Below are 19165 nucleotides of genomic sequence, written 5' to 3' on the forward strand. Positions count from 1 at the left end.
TCAGAGTTTGAGTCGGGAACAATGCTGAGCTCACCTCGAGAATTTATTATGGTAGCATGGTGTGTTTAAACGGTTAGACATCCAGTTGCTTCTTATTCAATCAGAGATTTGTTAAAGATTTAACTAGAAATTCCCACAATGTGTTTCTGAGATCTCCTGTTCATAAGAATGGGATGTACAAGATGGTAACTTTTGACCACCAGAATCTATGCAGTCAGTGTCCTCGAGTCCAAGTGAACATTTATGCCATATTTGAAGAAATTCCCTCAAGGCGTTCTTGAGATATCGCAGTCACAGTAAATGGGACAGACAGACGGGCAGACAACGCAGCGGAGGCATAAAACCTGTCCGTGCAAATGACAAGAACTGTGTCACAGATAGACTTTAGCTTGTGCGAATGAGTGTTTGACAGCAGGTATTTTCTCCTCCTTGTAAATTGGAAAAGTAAAAGTAAATATCAGGACAGTGCTGATATTTTAATGACTCCCATGGCAGCTGCTCTCACTCCAGATTGCTGCAGTCAGTCACAGGTGGGCGGAGGGCGAAAGCAACAACTGAAATCTGTGTGTGTTTGTGTGTGTGTGTGTGCGTGTTTAAAAGCTCAATGTGTGCATTGCATGGGGAAAAAAAGACTAAAACAGGTGTGTTTGTTCATATTCCTTTGTCTTGTTATGATGGATAAAACATAATATACTGGATTTTGTCTTGTTTTAAAATCTTGAATCCGCTTACATTAACCACCAACCAAGAGAAGCATTTCACTTGGGTATTACTTGGATTTATGAAAATTAGAAATATCAGTTTTGATAGAATTATGGTGCTAGTAAATTTTCATGGGGGACTGTCGTTTTCTTCTGTGTTCACAAAGCAATCCTTGTTTAATTTTTCGTAAAATCATGAGGGTTTGAATATCTAATAGCCAGAGCTATGGAGGCTGCTCAGCTATGAATAATGATATAAAAACCCAGGAACACATTTCATTTCTTTAGAAAGACAGATGAAAGAATGGGCGATTGCACTGAGTTACTAGAGCTAGTAGAACAAATCCTGACATTAGGACCACAGCCTTCTACGGTAAAACCTTGACCCTTCTCCACATGACGTAACTGCCCACGCATTGGTCCTGACTTAGGTTTGGGTAGTGTGTGAGCACACTATGAACATTAGAAGCACTGATCTGAGAACAGCAGATGTCTGTTTAATCACACCCACGGGGCGAGCTGGGTTTTCTGGGACACAGGCCAGTGTCACCCACACACACACACACCTCCCTCCTTACAGAACTATAGAATCCAGCATTAAGCATTACATGTAGAGAGGTTAACCATCCATAGACAGGTCAATGGGTTGTCACCATGGAAACAAGGTCATGTGGAAATTTGGAGGATAGCGTGATGGGGAGAAGAGATGTTGTGATGTTGTGATGTGTGGCTTGTCATTTTTAGAACTATGTTGAATTAAGTCACTGTTTACCTGTCATTAAATATCACACTGTGTGCACTTAGACCAAAGGAGCAGTGATCGAAATACAAATCGACAATTGCATTTCTTATCTCCCTAGAAAGTACTATTTCAAGAAGCTTAATAAGCAGCCAGAATGACGTGTAGGCAAAGTCAATGTGAATTCATGGAATTCATTTCACATGTCATGTCCCACAATTTGAGCTTTTTGCATGTTATTCACCACCATCTGCATTTTATGAGTTTTGGACGTACAGAGAGGACAGTCATGTGATCTTTGTCGTTTGTCATCCAAGTCGGAGGCCTGCACTACGAAACAAGTTAATCATACTGAGGATATGTTTCTGTTATCTGCCTTCAATAACCTGAACAATTGTAATCTCGCTGAGCTGTCACATGATACAATTACCAGCTTGATAAGTCAACACAGGTTTTCCACATCTAACCACAAGCGTGTTTATATAAAAGGGAAAGTGTTTGCAGGATCTGACCAGTTGCAAACAAGGACAATCTACTGGCTTAAAAACAAAATCCAGGCACCCACAGTTACAGCAGCCAAATGCAGGAAGGACAGCTGACAAAAAATGAATAGGCTAATAATCATTAGTGCATGAGTAGATCTGACTACAATTACATTTGTGTATTCCATTAAATTAAGCCGCATAGATGTATTCTTATTGCCTTATTACTTCAGCGGCAACCCCTGTGGTGACAAATAGAGCAAATAAATATACATTTTAAAACATAATTCAAAGTGTTACTTTAATATCTAACAGGCATAGGGCTTTAAGCTGTTTGAATTCAACTCTGTTGTATGATGATATCAATATAAAGAAGCACAATAGAAAGGCTTTGATACTGCTTGCAGCTGACAGGAAAAAAAATTAAACCAGGAAGACAGAAGGGGGCCCTCCTACAAGGGAGTAAACAGAGGATCCTCTATGAATGACAATGCCATTTTCCTGTGGGTGCTGTTTTAATATGTGTTGATCTGTTATCTCGACCATAACCTCCTTCAGAGCAGGTTAGGTGGGCAGCACAAGTTACCATGGCGATGTATCCCACTAAAAACTGAACAGATTCATAACGCTGAAAATTCAGAGTTAACCCTGAAGTGACCTTGCTAACTACGAATCCTTCATTAAAGTACAGACCCTTGGTGTCCTTCATTGTCATGGTAAAAATAACCAACATGTTGTCAGCGTTGTGTTGGTTTAGCAAAAGATCACGGATTAGATTAGAATGTGTTAACTTATGTTATGTAGGTGGCTTAACTTATGTCTAAAATGTTTTGCAAAAAGCTTAATGTAGATGATGTTAAGAAAAATTACACATGAAAACCAAAACGATGTCTGCAAAATGACACCAATGTGTAACTGTATTCATACAGCATCTGATGAGATTTGTTTATTTATAATGGGGTTTTATATTATTAATCTGTTCCGAAACTGAAATCTGAATATGAGAATATTTTGAAAAACCTTCAAAAAAGTTTTGTCATGTTTTCTTAATCCAGCCAAATGCAAAGTACAAGATGATCTATTTGGCTTCCCATATCAGCCACAGAGATCTGGGTAGTTGGAAAGATGAGGTAAAGCAGCTATAAAGACTCTGAGCTCTGGATCTGACTGAAGTCACAGTATGTTCTATGAATATGAGGAAATATCTCTTGCTATTGCTGTGACAGTATTATACTTGTAAAAAAAAAAGTGCAGAAATGATCACGCACATACAGTTAAAGGCAAATGTATCCGTCAAAATTCAGAATGTGCGCGTGGAGCTGGAAGGGACAGTATGCGAGTGAGTCTGTCGACTAAAGATTTCCCTCAGGGCGAAAGAAGCTGATGAAAGAAAAGAGAGAGGAGACGCGACTACAATTACACAGGGGGAATGTGATAATAATAACCAAACCTCCTTAATTATTAATCAAATATGTACCTAAACCACTAACAATTAATTCTCACAGGCTTTCAGTCCATGTTTGTGTGTTTACGTCACTGTGGTATGCTGATTCAGTCACCCATTGTACATCATTATGTAATTTCCATCTGATGAACTCAATACGTCAGAAACAATAGAGAACTCTGGAGGGATGATGAGCAGAAACACAGATGCGTGAAGTGAAGGAGTGGTGAGAGATAGATTGGCCTGAAAATACAGTATGAAGAAGAGCAAGTGGAAAATGATGAGAGGATTTAGAGAAAGTGAGGGTAGTGTTTGAAGAAAAGGCAGAGCGATGAGAGAGAGAAAAGAGTGACTGCAGTGAAAGGGGCACACATTACGCAGAGTTGCAGGGTATACTGTATTCTGCATGAATATATTTTTGTGAGAAGCAGCACTTTATAAAAAAAAACAAAAAAACTCTGTTGGTTTAGTTAATTGGCTGCCGGCAACAACTGACAGAAGACTTCACCTCCACAGGATGCGGAGTTCGTGACTTCTTCAGTCTTTCCCCCCCAAAAAGCTGAAAATATACTCACATTTTGCTGCCATCATGTTATATAAACAATTCATATACAGAGAAATCAAAGGAAACTGGTTTGGACCACCAACAAAATGAAATGATTCCACGTATGTTGGAGTTAAAGCCATTCAACCCATACTGTACTATTTTAAAGCACTTACAGACGACCATAAAGCCTTGTGACTGTTTGACTCAGACAGTTATTGTCCTCCAACCTGCTCTGTTTAAAATGCACTGACAGTGTCTCCCACATCATATCAACAGCTACTACAGCAGCATAGGTAGTGTTGGACAGCCCGTCCTCATTAAAAACAAAAACACAATTTAGATCCATTGTGCAAGCATCTTGTTACGTGCCATGTTTAAGTTTCTTCTCAGGCGGGGAGCACTGGCGGCAGTAGTAATTGAGGAAGTCCGGTGAGGTAGTATAAAACTGCTTTTCCCACTGCACTGTTAGCCCCCTGCAAAGAAAGTGTTCATACTGACAAATTTGGAAAGTGGGCTAACCCCCTCCTTTAGTTTTGGACTTGGACTTGGACCCTGCTTTTCCTGCCTTTTGAGCAAAAGGCCCCAGTGCCCCCATTTCGCTGCTTTCTCTGGTCATGTAGCACCAATGTCAAAAATATTGGTGTCTTTCTAATGCATAGACAGTTTTATGCAGCGGTGAAATACTTCTTGAAGTCATGTGAAGTACGTCACTTAAGGTACAAGTAACGCACAGTTGTGGCAACTGAAAATGAGTCACTTGTCTAGTGAAGATGAGAATTGGTCAAAACACCAAGTTTGACACAATAGTTCTTTTCTAGAAGTTCTTTATTGCTTGCAAGCAAGAGTCACTCATCAGCAGCGCATAGATGATGACTGAAGAGAGGCAGTATCTCCTCAGTTTTTATAATAACAGAGACCAATACACACAGTTGTAGCATAGTAACAAGATAACATATGATTTCACTCCAGACAACATTCTAATCACCTCCACATCCTCTCCTACATGTGAACCATACTTAAACCTAAGGTCATCACATTTATACACAGGAAAAGGCTTCATCAAGCCCCTCCAGGGTGAACTCCTTAATTGAGCTCCTAATTGTTAGCTCTCGCGACACATTATACCATATACAATACATCCATTCATAATTGGCAACCAGATTATTCCCTCACAGCACTTACTCATTCCAGACCACAGTATTTTCCTAAACCCCTCCCGCCTTAACCTAATCAAACTGTGACCTTACAATGAAGGTCTAGTATGCCTGTCGCTGGTACACCGCAGTGGTCATGTTGCCCGGGAAACGGTGACCCATGTCATTTCGGGAGTCACTTGCAAATCGACCTCTACAGTCGTTTTAGTAATAGGATGTATTGTTGTGGTGCCTCTTAGAGAGCATTCACAAAAGAATGACCAAATATGGCAAATTATAGTCTTTTTTCAATTTAAAAACAAAACAGGCTTATTTATCCCAAGGCAATTAACAAAGCTACAGTTGCATGCAAATTACAGAACGTCCACTGAAATAAGATACACAAAACAAATCATTACTCCACAAAATCAGCACCCAATATTCAGAAGCCCAGTATAAAGGAGACTAAAGTCTCAAAGTCAAACATGCTAGCAAAACACAATCTGGGGAAACCATACTTGCAACAAATAGACAGAAAACGATTATTTAAAATCATGGTTTTGCTCCAGCAAACAGTCCCTGTTCTATTTGGACATTTTGTTTGGCCTGCTGTCGCCAAACAGATACAAGAGTCACACAGAAAAATCAAGACTGCCTGCAGATCTAAATCAACAGCCCAATCCTGACATGTGGATACTATCAGTATTCTGATGAGCTGAAACATATGTTCTTTTCAGGGAGGCACAAAGCAGCCAACTGGCTGGACAGACTGCAGCTAATTCTGAAGTTTCCTCAAATGTATAAGTTTGGATTCAAAAACATGTTTACCACAGTTCCACAAAAGCCTTCAAATAAACTGCTGGACCTCAATAAGCCCCCGAGAAGTCTGCATAACAGACTTACCACTGCTTGATTTGATCGCTTGCTGTTCAGTGTCACCAACAAGTAATTTGCGTTCCCACTGATTTCATTCATTAAGTGCTACAGGGGGGGGGGGGCATTAATCGGCAAGTGATACATCAAGGGACTGGATTTTCCCCCATCAACCTTCCTGCTGCTGATTAGTCTCCAAGGGCGACCGGTGGTTCATTAGTCAAACTGAGATCAGCAGGTACAGTAGTGACTGATGCCGCTTTTCTTTCGGATGTATTGACCCCGCTGTTTGCACACTTTTCTGTACGCATTTCTTACATTCACTCTGTTTTTTTATTCACAACAATCTGAAGTGATTTTCATCCATTGGACGCCTACATGTGCTTTTCAAATAATACATAGACTTTGTGTATATGCACAGTAGTTTTTCATTACTATTCACAATATGACAATATTCCGTATGTGGTTGTGTGATCAGCAAATTCCATGTGGAGATTCTGAATTGGGCCTTAATCCAAATGCTGCATCTTCAAATTAAGACACATGGGACATGTTGATATTATTATTATTCATTTTAGGAGCATTCTTTTGAGATATAAACATTACATCCTCTTTTTCTAAATAAGGGCAGTACCTTGAGTATCTCGTGCTTTTACTTGAAACCTAGGCACTGTTTCTTTGACTACAGCAAAAGAACATATCAATATAACAAGTCAGTAATGTAGCCTTGTGTACGATGGTAAAGGATTCAGGCATTCTCCATACCATATCCAACACTGAATGACTCATATTCAATTGCCTGTCATGCTGACACTGGCTGGATTCACGAGGTGAAGTTCACAGTTATGAGCGTGATGGCAGCTGGGTGAAAATGGGACCCACTAGAAGCGGTTTGAAAAACTGCAAATGTTCTAAAGGCAGACCAGGTTGTCTGACTGATTCCCATTACTTATTTGGAGTTACTGCATTGTGCCTAGTGATATTGGCAGCTCTGCAGCAGGGGAGCAGTCATATTGCAGCTGAAGTGCATTGCTGCAGCAGAACAGGGAAGACAAAGAGAAGATTAAGAAAAATGTTTTTTTTTTTTTATATAATCCGCCATAAAGGGTCTAATTGGCACAAAGCTGCTCGATGCTTCCACTACAGCGAATGTGTCTCTAGAGAAGCGCACAGATGTCACATTCTCAAGAGGACAAAGTCACCTCGTTATGTCCTCTCAGAATGTTGCAGTGACTCACATGCACAGAGTGTAGCATGAGGTGTGGGCAGGGGAAGAGCCGGGAGACACTTTACAGAAGGGCTTTCAGGGAGACATTTATGTATGTAGTCAGTGTTGAAAGAACTGTATGAAATGGTTTCTACTGTGAACTGTATATCTGTCGCTTCCAAAACCATCACATGTCAATGTTGAAAAGTAAAACCATTTTTGAAGTGATAGTGCCGCGGTTAAGATCTTTTAAGTTTAGGCACCATTACAACTCTGTAAGGTTTAGTTTGTTCTTCAATCCTGGTTCCAGAGGCACCCGGTCCTGCATATTTTAGACATTTCCCTGCACCAACACACCTGATTCAAATGATTGGCTCATCATCGAGCTCTGCTGAAGCCTGAGAACAACCCAGTTATCTGAATCAGGTGTGCTGGGGCAAGGAAACAGCTTCGGCCCTGTCCACATGTATGCAAGTATCTCTTAAAACAGAGCTTTTCCCATGTGTTTTGGACTTTCATACAAAAGTAAATGGCATTTCTTGGAAAACTCCTTCTAGGGTGAAGTGTTTACGTCTGGACGGACAGAAACTGGACACGATGACAAGACCACCCACGTTTATCAGTGTATACAGCATCACTGGCAAATGTGAAGTCTTAATATGTGCTATGATATTTGAGTATTTTAATTTTATACATTGATGGAATGGATGTTATATAGTTTATAGTTAGAAAGAAATCGATTGTACAACAAAGCTGCTTGTAATGTGCTGACAAAACAGCACTATCCAAGAAGATTGTGTGAAGAGCACTCATGTTTCCATGACTCGTTCATAGTATTTTCTGCAGCTAAGCAACCAGGGCAGAGTATCCAACCTGCTTCCTGTTTACACGAGCACGTGCATGCCCAGTGTACTTGTGGACTAGACCTACAACACGCTGGGCAGTGGACCCACAGTACCAATTGATTTTGTGAAAAGATGACTGCAACACAATGGTTGGGGGACTTTCATCGCAGTAACTATGTTGTGTAGGAAAGGTTTATAAAAAAGGAAACGATTGTTGTCATGCTTTCAGAAAGCAACGTTGACTGTCAGTTGGAAAGAGACCGATATTTTGATGACTCACCCAACCTTCTCCCTACACAGACGGTGACGCTCTGCGATGTCAACTTATTTCTTACCTTACTCCTATCGTAATTACAACAGGAGAAAGAGGACCTTATCACTCAAACATGAATGGATGTCTTGCTGAAACACTCTCAAGGACAGGCTTATTTTGAAAAAAAGAAAGAAAGAAAAGAAGGTGACACACTGTTGCTGCAGGTGTTTACCTTCACAGTTTGAGGGTATTGTAGTTAAATGACAGGTGTGCTCACTTTTGTTTTTGCCCTCCAAATGACGTGTTTTAACAGTTGGCTTGTTCATAACCTGTATGAATGTCCCACTGCTGATGTTTGTTCCCGGTTGGCCCTGGGGTTGGCCAGTTTAAGGCACCAGGGTATTTGATCAGAACTGCCTGACGGATTATTGAACAGCTTCAGAATCTCCCTGTCAGCCAAACCTGTCCATACATGTGTTACTTTCAAAAAACCAATAATCTGACATTCACACCAACTCCAAATAGGGCTTGACCAGCTGTGTGAAGGTCAAGTTTCTATCTCAACCTCTATTTTTTCATCCTTTACTCATCTATTCTTTTGTAATGCTTTCACACTGCCTTGGAATCTTTGGTTTCTTTCTTTTGGTGAATATAATGTTAACCCGACTGAAGGAACAGGTGGCATGCGTTACAAAAATAAATCCCATGTTTTGATTAAATGATCATCACAGAAAACCTGGCAAATGAAGAGTGACTTGTTTGATCATACAGTAAGCCAGGGAAGTGAGTGTCCTAACCCTCTGGAAATTATCAATAACATCAGCAATGAAGCACAGTCTGTTTGGTCTCTGGCCTAGCTGAATTAAATATTAGTAAAGTAAGGAGTGAAGTTGATAGACAAACTAAAACTATTTACAACTAAAGGTTTGACACTAAGCAGAGCCATACTGTTGGTGCAACAGTGGCATGTTTTTCTGTCAGTACACTGTCGTTTCAGCACCAAAATAAGGCTTCTGTACATGTGCAAGTGCTGCATTGTGTCACGCAGGATTCATAACATCTGATGTATTGAGTCCCTGGTTAGCAGATTGATGCTCTGTTTACTTTTTTGTCTTGAGCTCCTGCTGAGAAACTGGAGAGTAACACCAGAATTTGAGGCAGTGAGGCGAGGCTGTTCTCATTAGGCTCGGTATCCACGAGGAGCTGGCCCAGATAAACCTGCTCAGCAAGTCTTTCCCTGAAGAGTTACATTTACTGTGCTAGATATGCAAAACCAAGCCGGCACAAGAACAGAACATACTCTGTGGCAGAAAGATTTAAAGTCTGTTGTGCTCCTCAGAAAGCTGCAGCCCAATCAACCCCCCAACATGTGTGAGTGTGTGCGTGTGTGTGTGTGTGTGCGCGTGTGCATGTACATGTGAAACAGTGAGACTGAGAGTGTGGGTGAGGGTGAGCGAGTGTTTGTAATAATTGAGTTTAGTCAAGAGTTACTGGGGGTCTAAGAGCATTACACACTTGAGTGTGATTGATGAAGTGGTCTTGGCATTGTTGCCGTAGTAAGTCCGGAAGCAGTACACAACTGTGAAAAGTAGCTGGTGTTGGCCTTGGAAAGAGACACACACAGGTACACATGCGCACACACTTGTGCTTAAAGTGATTATTGCATTTTTGGCAGCAGCTCACTGAACAGCACAAGGTAATTTGAACTCCTTTAAATTTGTGTGCTGTTAATTTACCATAAAATGACTGAGAGTGAAGAGAGGAGGATATATAAAAAAAACTATACTTATACCATCTACAGTGTTAACCTACAGTGTCAAATCACCTCATGAGATACACTTTCAACCACTGTACTTTTTCTCATTAACTACCTTTGCTACTAGGTAGTGCAACTACTAGCATTGTTTTCCATTTAATGTCCATCCATCCATTTTCTTCCACTTCTCCGGGGCCGGGTCGCGGGAGCAGCTGTCTGAGCAGGGACACCCAGACTTCCCTCTCCCCGGACACTTCCTCCAGCTCCTCCGGGATGGATCCCAAGGCGTTCCGAGGCCAGCCGAGTGACATAGTCACTCCAGCGTATCCTGGGTCTTCCTCGGGGTCTCCTCCCGGTGGGGTATGCCAGGATCACCTCCTAAGGAAGGCGTCCTGGGGGCATCCGATACAGATGCCCGAGTCACCTCAGCTGGCTCCTCTCGATGTGGAGGAGCAGCAGCTCTACTCCAAGCTCCTCCCGGGTGACAGAGCTCCTCACCCTATCTCTAAGGGAGCGCCACGCCACCCTGCGGAGGAAATTCATTTCGGCTACTTGTATCCTGGATCTTATTCTTTCGGTCACGACTCAAAGTTCATGACCATAGGTTAGGAACGTAGATTGACTGGTAAATCGCCTTTCGGCTCAGCTCTCTCTTCACCATGACAGACCGATACAACGGCTGCATTACGGCAGCTGCTGCACCGATCCGCCTGTCAATCTCGCGCTCCATCCTTCCTTTGCTCGTGAACAAGACCCCAAGATACTCGAACTCCAACCGGAGGGAGCAAGCCACCTTTTTCCGGTCGATAACCATGGCTTCAGACTTGGAGGTGCTGATTCTCATCCCAGCTGCTTTACACTCGGCTGCAAACCGCCCTAGGACATGCTGGAGGTCCTGGCTTGAAGGAGCCAACAAGACAACATCATCTGCGAAAAACAGAGATGAAATCCAGTGGCTCCCGAACCAGATGATTTGTATGTGTATTGTAAAAGGAAAACAGAAAAGTAATTTAACGGAATCAAGATTACCAGCAGACAATTTAAGCAGGAGCGCCACGAGCCTCATAAGCAAAATGACCACAGTGCTTATCCATTGTTAACCAGCCATCCCTTTCCATGCACATCACTGTTAGGTGGAACGCCATTCTATCCAGAACTGGACACAGTGTCTATATTAACCGGCACAGCTTTTCAAGCCATTAATGGCACTCATAGCCCAGGAAACTCAGATCAATGAGCTACACTGTTAATCACTTATGTAAAAAAAAAAATGTCCCACACTTAAACCTGCACAGCAAAGTCATAAAAACAAGCAGAAGTACCGACTGGTCAGTGGCATCCTTCAACAATGTTTCCTACTACCTCTCTCTATTTTGTTTCGTATTGATGCACATATTAAGTCTAGATACAAACATTTAAAGCCACATATTGTAACTTTACACTGTGTGATATATAAAGGTAACAAACCTAAAGAAATCATCAGTCACAAAAGACATGTCTGCATTCAATTTGACTCAATGGGTCAAATGGCCTGGAAACTATTAAAGAAAAGGAGCAGGAAATGTAAAAAATACAACTCTTTGAGAAAGTTTCTGATGGTAATGATGAAATAAGTTTCTCTTTGCTAAACATCTTCTTTTTTTTTATCGAGCAAAATAAAAAGCCTCTCAACTTAACTGAAGATTCTGTGCATCACAGGAAGGTTAAAAGTCTTAGGAGATGAAATGACACACTTGCAAGTTGGCACCAAATTATACTTGTTTGAGTTCTTTAGTTTGAGGAATATTTTTCTCAGTTTGTTCTGTGATTTCAATATATCAAACCCCTCACAGTCACAGTCTAGCATGTTGTTATATCAGACATGTTGTTATATCAGGATAAACCGTGTCTGATCACACAAAAACGAGGCAGTGTGTGACGGAGCATGTTACACACACATTTTGGTCAGTGCTCGTGAAGTAATGAGGTTTGAGATCCACCCTCACCTCATATACAGCGTGCACCCATGTTCACATACAAACAGCAGGACTCACCTTGGTCTAGAGACTTGGCAGGAGCCCAGCTTTTGAAGTAGTCATCCTGGGTGGAAACACAACACAAGAAACTGCGTTATGAAAAAATAACGTTGAGAATATCACTGAATTATTTTGCAGCACAGAGAGAATAGCCCAAATACGAAACCACACCACTGAGAAGTCCTGTCCTCATTCTCCTCTCCCTTTGTTCTTTAACACTTGTCTTTTGTAAAAATGAACGATTGCAGCAAAACAGTGGAAAGACGCTGACAGGTAGAGGCTTGTTTGGACATTTAAAATAGGACACACATGTACAGAGATGCCTGCAGGAGACACACAGGGAAGTAAAGAAACTCACAGGCTTAAAAAGGGTTTAAGTAGGACAAAAACATGTGATGTCAAGGTCAAAATAGACTTCTTCTCTGACAAGCATTTTGCTGTCATTATCAGGTAGAAAATCGCAGCAGGAAAAGATGGATTTTGAAGAGAGAGGCAGTGCAGTGTCACATTTAAACGGCTGGGATGTTTCCAAAATTATATTTGAAGAAGCACTTATTCTTTTTATTGTCTAGACTCCGTATAGTCTACAGTCACGGAGAACACCAACTGAAATATAAAGAAAGACAATAATTGGCTTGTCTGAGCTAAGCTCAGTTAAGAAGAGGTTTGGATTTGTTAAATCAGTGGGTCCATTCAGAGCGGATCCCCTGCCCAGCCATCTCTTATTCTGTGGAGCACTTAGGAACCTCGTTATGACAAAAGCCACAGCTTAAACATTGTTGTTTAGCGTTACATGCATATTGCAGCTTTAAAGTCCGTGTAAAGCGGCAAAAAAATTGTGTTATGAGTTTGTCACACCAAAGAAACATGTATCATTGACCACTGAGCCAAATTTGAAAGATTAAAAAAATTGTTAAGTATATAAAATTTGGTCTCTAAATCATGGAAAAACAAGCACTTCTTTCTGCTGTGAAACGCTGGGGGCGTGTCAGTTAGAGGCGCTGGAACCACGCCCATGCGGCGGGGGCTACACGTCATGTTAATGACGTCGGTGTCTCCCCAGGTGTTCCCCAGGTGTTCCCCTTGTTTATTTTAACCCGCGGACAGTTTATAATCATATAGATACTGTTATAACGTGTATTGATTGAGATCCTGACCCACTAAACATCCTGGAGAGTGACGGAGTTAAGTTTTCGCGCTAAATTACATAATTATACATAATCACCATCAGTAAACAGGACGCTGTCTAACTCTGTCACTCGCGGGGACGGAGGCTGTTTTCTGGGGGACAGTTTCCTGAAGTCTCGGTCAGGAGGGCTGGCGGTCGCGGTGATTTATTTTCGTCAAACACATCATGCCGGTGGGACCCGCCGTCAGCGGGACGGAGGGCCGGCTGCGGCGCGGCGGCCACATCATGCCGGTGGGACCCGCTGTCAGCGGGACGGAGGGCCGGCTGCGGCGCGGCGGCCACATCATGCCGGTGGGACCCGCCGTCAGCAGGACGGAGAGTGACAGCGCCGTCAGCAGCGGTCACATCTCCTCGTTGGCGGAGGAGAGGATTCAAGGCGTCAATGGACTCCCCCGTTTCCTTACGTTTCATCCGAAGGAAACTTAAATAAGCTAACAGCGCAGTCACCCTGCACACTGTGGCATCCAGGAAAGATGCAGAGCGATGTGGAGGAGACATGGCTGGTTAGCTGACTGGTTGGCTGGTTAGCTAGCTGCAAACTATTGTAAGCAATGCAATGCGAAACTGGAGAGTGAGTGGGAGAACCGCTGAAGCCGATGCGCTGAACGTATTTATACCACTTCCGCAGCAGGGCGGGGTTTATGCAAATCAAATGGCCGCGTTACGTAACGCGGCCATGATTTGCATGATTTCTGACCCGCCCATTAAATCCTGAACACAGAAATGTTGACAAACTGTTTGTGAGCCTAGCTCCAAAATTAAATTCTACATGGCCGAATGGCTTTTACATGTTTTAAGTAAACACATTTATGACCCGTTTAATGTGTTTAGAAGAAAATGGCTGATTTTGGTTTACACGGACTTTAAGTGAAACAATTTGAAATAAGTGTATGAATCAGCTATTAGGACATATACTGTGGATGAAGGCAGGCATGGCATAGATGGTGTGTTTTCATCTCGCAGTGCAGTAGCAGCCACTGAATAAAAATAGCAGCAGCAAAAGCAAGTTGTGCATTTCAATAGAGCTCTCTGTTATGTGAACAGGTCGATGCTCAGGAAGATCAGTTGATCTGTGGGGTGTTAATGCCCGACATTAGTCTTTTTCCAAGATCACTTTTTAAAGTTCTCGGCCTCGTCTCGGAATCGACCGCATTTTTACTCGGCCTTGTCTCGGTCACAGACAAGCAGGACTCTCTCAAGACTACCACCGCAGGGATACCACTCTGTTGTCTGTTACATACTGTACGTGAGTGATGGCTTCTATGGGAAGACAAGAGTAAGCCAGAAAACCTCATGAAGGTCGATGGTAAACACGAAAAAGGAGTGTCGTTTAAATAATTTTAAAGTTCATTTCAGCTCCTCCAATGTTTGTGGACATGGGCAAGCAAATACAAAGTAAAATTCCAGTCCACAAAATTTACCTCTGCAATACTTTGATTATATTATTTATATCTATGGAAATGAGAGAGGCTTATTAGTCTTTTGTGTGTGCAGGTATGGATCAGATCAGTTTAGGAGTGCCGGTGGATTTTGGTCTTGGTCACCGTCTCAGTGCACTCTGGTCTTGTTCATGACTTGGTGTCTGTAAGCAGACTGGTGAGGCGTTTCGGGACTCCTGCTTTAGAATGCACTTCTTTATTTATAATGCATATATATAATACATCCTTGCTAAGCAATTGGCTTCATTCATTTTTTAAGAATTTAAACACATTTTTATACAATATTATTGTATCTTAAACATATTTTTTTACCTACACTAAGGATATTTTAGGATACATTTGATCATGCTGTTGTCTACTTGACTGTGTATTGAGGTAATGTCCTTTTTTATTTTTATGTCACCACAACTTGGTTAACCTTTTCATTATTATTTCAGTTCGCTCTGTTTGATTTTATTGTATTGTGCAATCAGGTCCCTCTTTTTTAATAAGATCTTGCTCTCAGTGTGATTTCTTGATTAAATAAAAGTTTTATATGTCTATATCTATAACTATAACAACGAGAGAACGTGTGACTATATTGGTCATGGGTTGGTCAAAGTGCTATTAAATTAGACTGACACTGAAAGTTGTCTGTTTTCTGTAGAAAGTGGGCCAAACACACACACACGCACACGCACACGCACGCGCACACGCGTGCACGCGATCACGGCGGTGTCGTCTGCATCTAAAGCAGTGCCCACGGCGAGCCATATGTGTGTCAGCAGGGAGTGAGCCTGTGTCAGTGACACTATGTGAACGAGGCAGAGAAAACCTGCTGAGTTTAAAGCAGAAACCTCAGCCTCCTTTATTATTGAATAAGAGAGCGAGCGAGTGAAAGAGAGAGAGAGGATAAATTAAGCAGCCATAGAAAACAGAAAGTGGACAGCTGACCCACTCAGCCAGTCCATGTTCTATAAATGACAACCCCCGCCACCACTTGAGCCAGCATAAAAGTTTCAAATGAGGAGATGAAACCTAATTAGCTTCTCCCTTGGGTCCCTCCTTCACTCATGTCTCCACTTCTTTTTTTCTGTTACTTTATGTCCGTATCTCCTGCTCTGTCTCAATTATACAATTGTTCTTTATGGCTGTGCAGCAGGATGTTACTGTGGCACAGTCATTTGTGCAGAGCTGAGGCCAACACCATTGAGACAAATGTGAAACCATTACAATTTAATTCTGCATTCTGACAGCAACTTTCTAAACACTCTATGCTCTCTTCACACAGTATGAACCATCAGTTGGAAGCTATAGCAAAAATGGTAGAAGGCCTTAATATGTCATTAAATAGTAGAGTAACTGTTCTGATCAGGGATCATATATCTTATCCTCTATATTATGACCCAATCCCAGCTTTTACCCCTACCCCTTGTTTTTCCATGTCCACTCGCCACTCTGACCACAGTTACAAGTGGTAGTGGTTGAAATCTCCCCCTATGAAATGGGACAACCCTTCAAGACCCAAGACCCAACAATTCATTGACTATTTCACGGTATCAGGTCATCAAGTCATCAAATAATAAGGTGCGTTATAAGCTAACATTGGCAACCCGGGCCTCTGACCTGCCAGTCTGCACTGATATTAGAGGAGTCGTGCCAACTGCAGCAACTTCGCTGCTTGATTTTAGTTAAATTTTGGACGTCATATGCCGTCTGAGGGGGAGGAGAATGAAATGTGTCAAAATACAGGACTCTGATGCACAAATAGAATAGAATAGAATAGGTCTTCATTGTCATTGTCACAGGTACAACAAAATTTGCATCATTCATGAGTCTATAAAAACATAAAAATATAATTTAAGTGCTAGTGTTCAAAAAAGAATAAAATAGAAACATATAGCAGCATACATAAACACATACAGTCATACACACCCAGTCATTGCATAAAAAAACAGTATGAACACACAGTGATTGTATAAAAACAATGCCTGAAAGCAACAGCTCAAACAGGGAGTGACCGGGATGGTGGGTGTCATTTATAACTTTTTTGAGACAGCGGGAACTGTGTAGTTCTTCCAGTGTGGGGGAGAGGGACACCAGCAGTCTTTGTGTGATACATTCCTCCTGAGTATTCCCAGGAAGTACAGTCTCTGCTGGGCCGTTCTCAGCAGCTCAAAAGGTGTTCAGCAATAACACAGTAACGCTGGCTAGCTAAATAGTTACTGGATATTGGAAAATTAGGAGCTAGGAGGAAATTAGGAGTTTTATGCTTGTTGTAAAGAAAAGGTCTATTATACATTGTCATAATCCTCGGTTTGAAGTCTGCCTCTGAAAAACCTCAGTGTTGGGTATGTAGCACGCCTAGCTGTCCATCCCAACAAGAATCAGGGCTCCCTTTCCTAGACATGGATGGGCAAAACGGAGGGGTAGGGCTAAGTGGTGTATTTGAATTGGGCTAAGGTCTTAAAATAATGTTTGCTTCAGGTATTATTTAAAAAAATCAACCACAAGGTACATACATGCACCTGATATAAAGGTATAAATCTATAAATCAATACAGATATTATGTTCAGGCTTTAAAGAACTTGATAACCTGAACCCCATGGAACAGAAGATAGATCCTTCTCCCCTAACATCAGCTGTAGGCCTCGCTAAATAGTTTGTGGCTAAATGCTCCAAACTCACAGTGAACAGAGGTCATTATGCATGATATTGATGCCCATGGCTTCAGAATGAGATGATCAACAATCAGTATGAGTAAGGCTTTCATAACATGGCCAATTCTATTTCATTATATGACCAAAAGTATGTGAAAACAGGGGTAGTGTCCACATACTTTTGTCCTTGTAATGACAGCTTCCCTTTAAGCATTCCCCTAGTATGCTAGACATGGACAGCTCATTCACATGTATTTTCCATCACTGCCACAGCAACAGTTTAATATGAGATACTACACCACAGTTTTGCTGACCCGTCACCCAACCTGCTGTGCATTTAAATCGGGCAACACCTCCTCAGCTCTGCAACAACATCTTAAAGCAAGTGTCGGATAAACACGACACTTGTGTGGAAGCCGGTGTCTGTGGCTTCCACAGAGGAACTGCAATTTGTTTCAGAACAGTTTAATCAAATTACAAACACAATGGATTTACTTACCTCCGCTTCCTTTAAAAGATTGCAGGGGAGAGAGGCAGAGGGGAGACAGAAAGACAGAAAGAAAAGAAAGAAAGAAAGAAAGGTCAGTGATAATGGCACAGTATGCAACGTCTATCAGATCTATTACGAGCCTGTGTTTCTCCTTCTGAATACTGAGCTCAACTCCAGAGATTCATTTAATAGGAATCTGATTCAGAAGGTGGTAGAATACCAAAGCAGCCTCGCATACACACGCTCACGCTCGCAGCCTTATGAGATAGCTTTATTTGATGTGGCATGTAATTCGAAACACACTGAGGGGCAAATTATACAGGCTTAGAGTTGAGGCACAGCATAAAGGGAAAGGAGGGAGGGGATAAAAGAAAGAAAGAACGACAGAAAGGAGAGGTAGGGAAGTTGTACAAAAGAGGAAAGAGGTTATATTATTTTAGTGTCTTTTTAATGTGGTATAATTTGGCTGAGATGAGGAGAGGAACTTTGTGAAGGTTTTCACCATCTGAATGAAGGTCTACAGTAAAAATATACTTTAAAATAAAAAAGAGAGTTATGGCACATATCTATTAAACCATATAAAAACTTGATATGCCATAGAAATGTATGATTACTGTGAAAACATCAAGCAAATTTGTCACATGAGAGGTGCTAACTCGACAGTAGAGACACATAAATAGAAAGCTAGATGTTGAGATAGCAATGACTAACTTTAGATAATGCTAAAACTAAGTTTTCTGTCTCAATTTAATAACTATATTTGAAAAAAAAATCCAATTTCAAACATTTCTGTAAAAGATTCATGCAATTAGTTTCCTTTGCTTCATGCAAATAACATTTAAATAAATAAACTTTGGATGAATTCATATATTGATAATTTCAATATAGTTGTAATTATAGGTTGTAAGTGATCAAACTAAAATTATAAAGTATAATACATTCAAATGGACAAGACAGTTAAAAAGAACAACATTGTTTTTTTGCTGGAGCTGTTTTTTTTCCCTGAAGCACGCCAAAAGCTAAAGTACAGCGTGTACATTTCTGTAGGTCTGCTGTAGCTTCTGTGGGTAGTCTGAACCTGTTTTTCTCAGTTTCCCTGCTTCTGTACTGTGGTGTACAGATTGCAAATGTCTGATTTGTCCTTAAAGCTGTATAAATAAAAATTCACTTGAGGAGGATCGATACTATACTAAGATATAGAGCCTCACATTCTGTCTTAACCCACGGTGTTTCACACCTCCTCTCTAGGTCTCCAGGTCTCTCATCTCATTGCATGCTTGGACTTTTTAGTTGGTCCACAGCAGAAAAAAAAATCTCCTTCTCTGTCCGCCTCCTCAGTCCTTATGAGCAGAAAGAATGCATAATGCTTATCAGTCACCCATTAGTTCCTCGGCTTCCTTTGCATGACAGTGT

The 19165-nt window shown here is 41.4% G+C and overlaps 1 protein-coding gene across 3 annotated transcripts in view; it reads right to left on the reverse strand.

Annotated features, from left to right (window-relative positions):
• The window catches only part of spock1 (SPARC (osteonectin), cwcv and kazal like domains proteoglycan 1), a 136588-nt gene that overhangs the window by 53496 nt on the left and 63927 nt on the right, over window positions 1–19165 (reverse strand). For 2 of the 3 annotated variants that reach the window (XM_030396347.1, XM_030396346.1), the window contains exons 3-4: window positions 17762–17770; window positions 12014–12059 (exon numbers count right to left, since the gene is read on the reverse strand). In XM_030396347.1, coding sequence (XP_030252207.1) covers window positions 12014–12059; window positions 17762–17770 — 55 coding nt within the window. The remainder of the gene's footprint in view (window positions 1–12013; window positions 12060–17761; window positions 17771–19165) is intronic. The other variant, XM_030396348.1, reaches the window with a different exon arrangement.

This window comes from Sparus aurata, chromosome 18 (genome assembly GCF_900880675.1).
Source record: "Sparus aurata chromosome 18, fSpaAur1.1, whole genome shotgun sequence".
Lineage (NCBI taxonomy): Eukaryota > Metazoa > Chordata > Actinopteri > Spariformes > Sparidae > Sparus > Sparus aurata.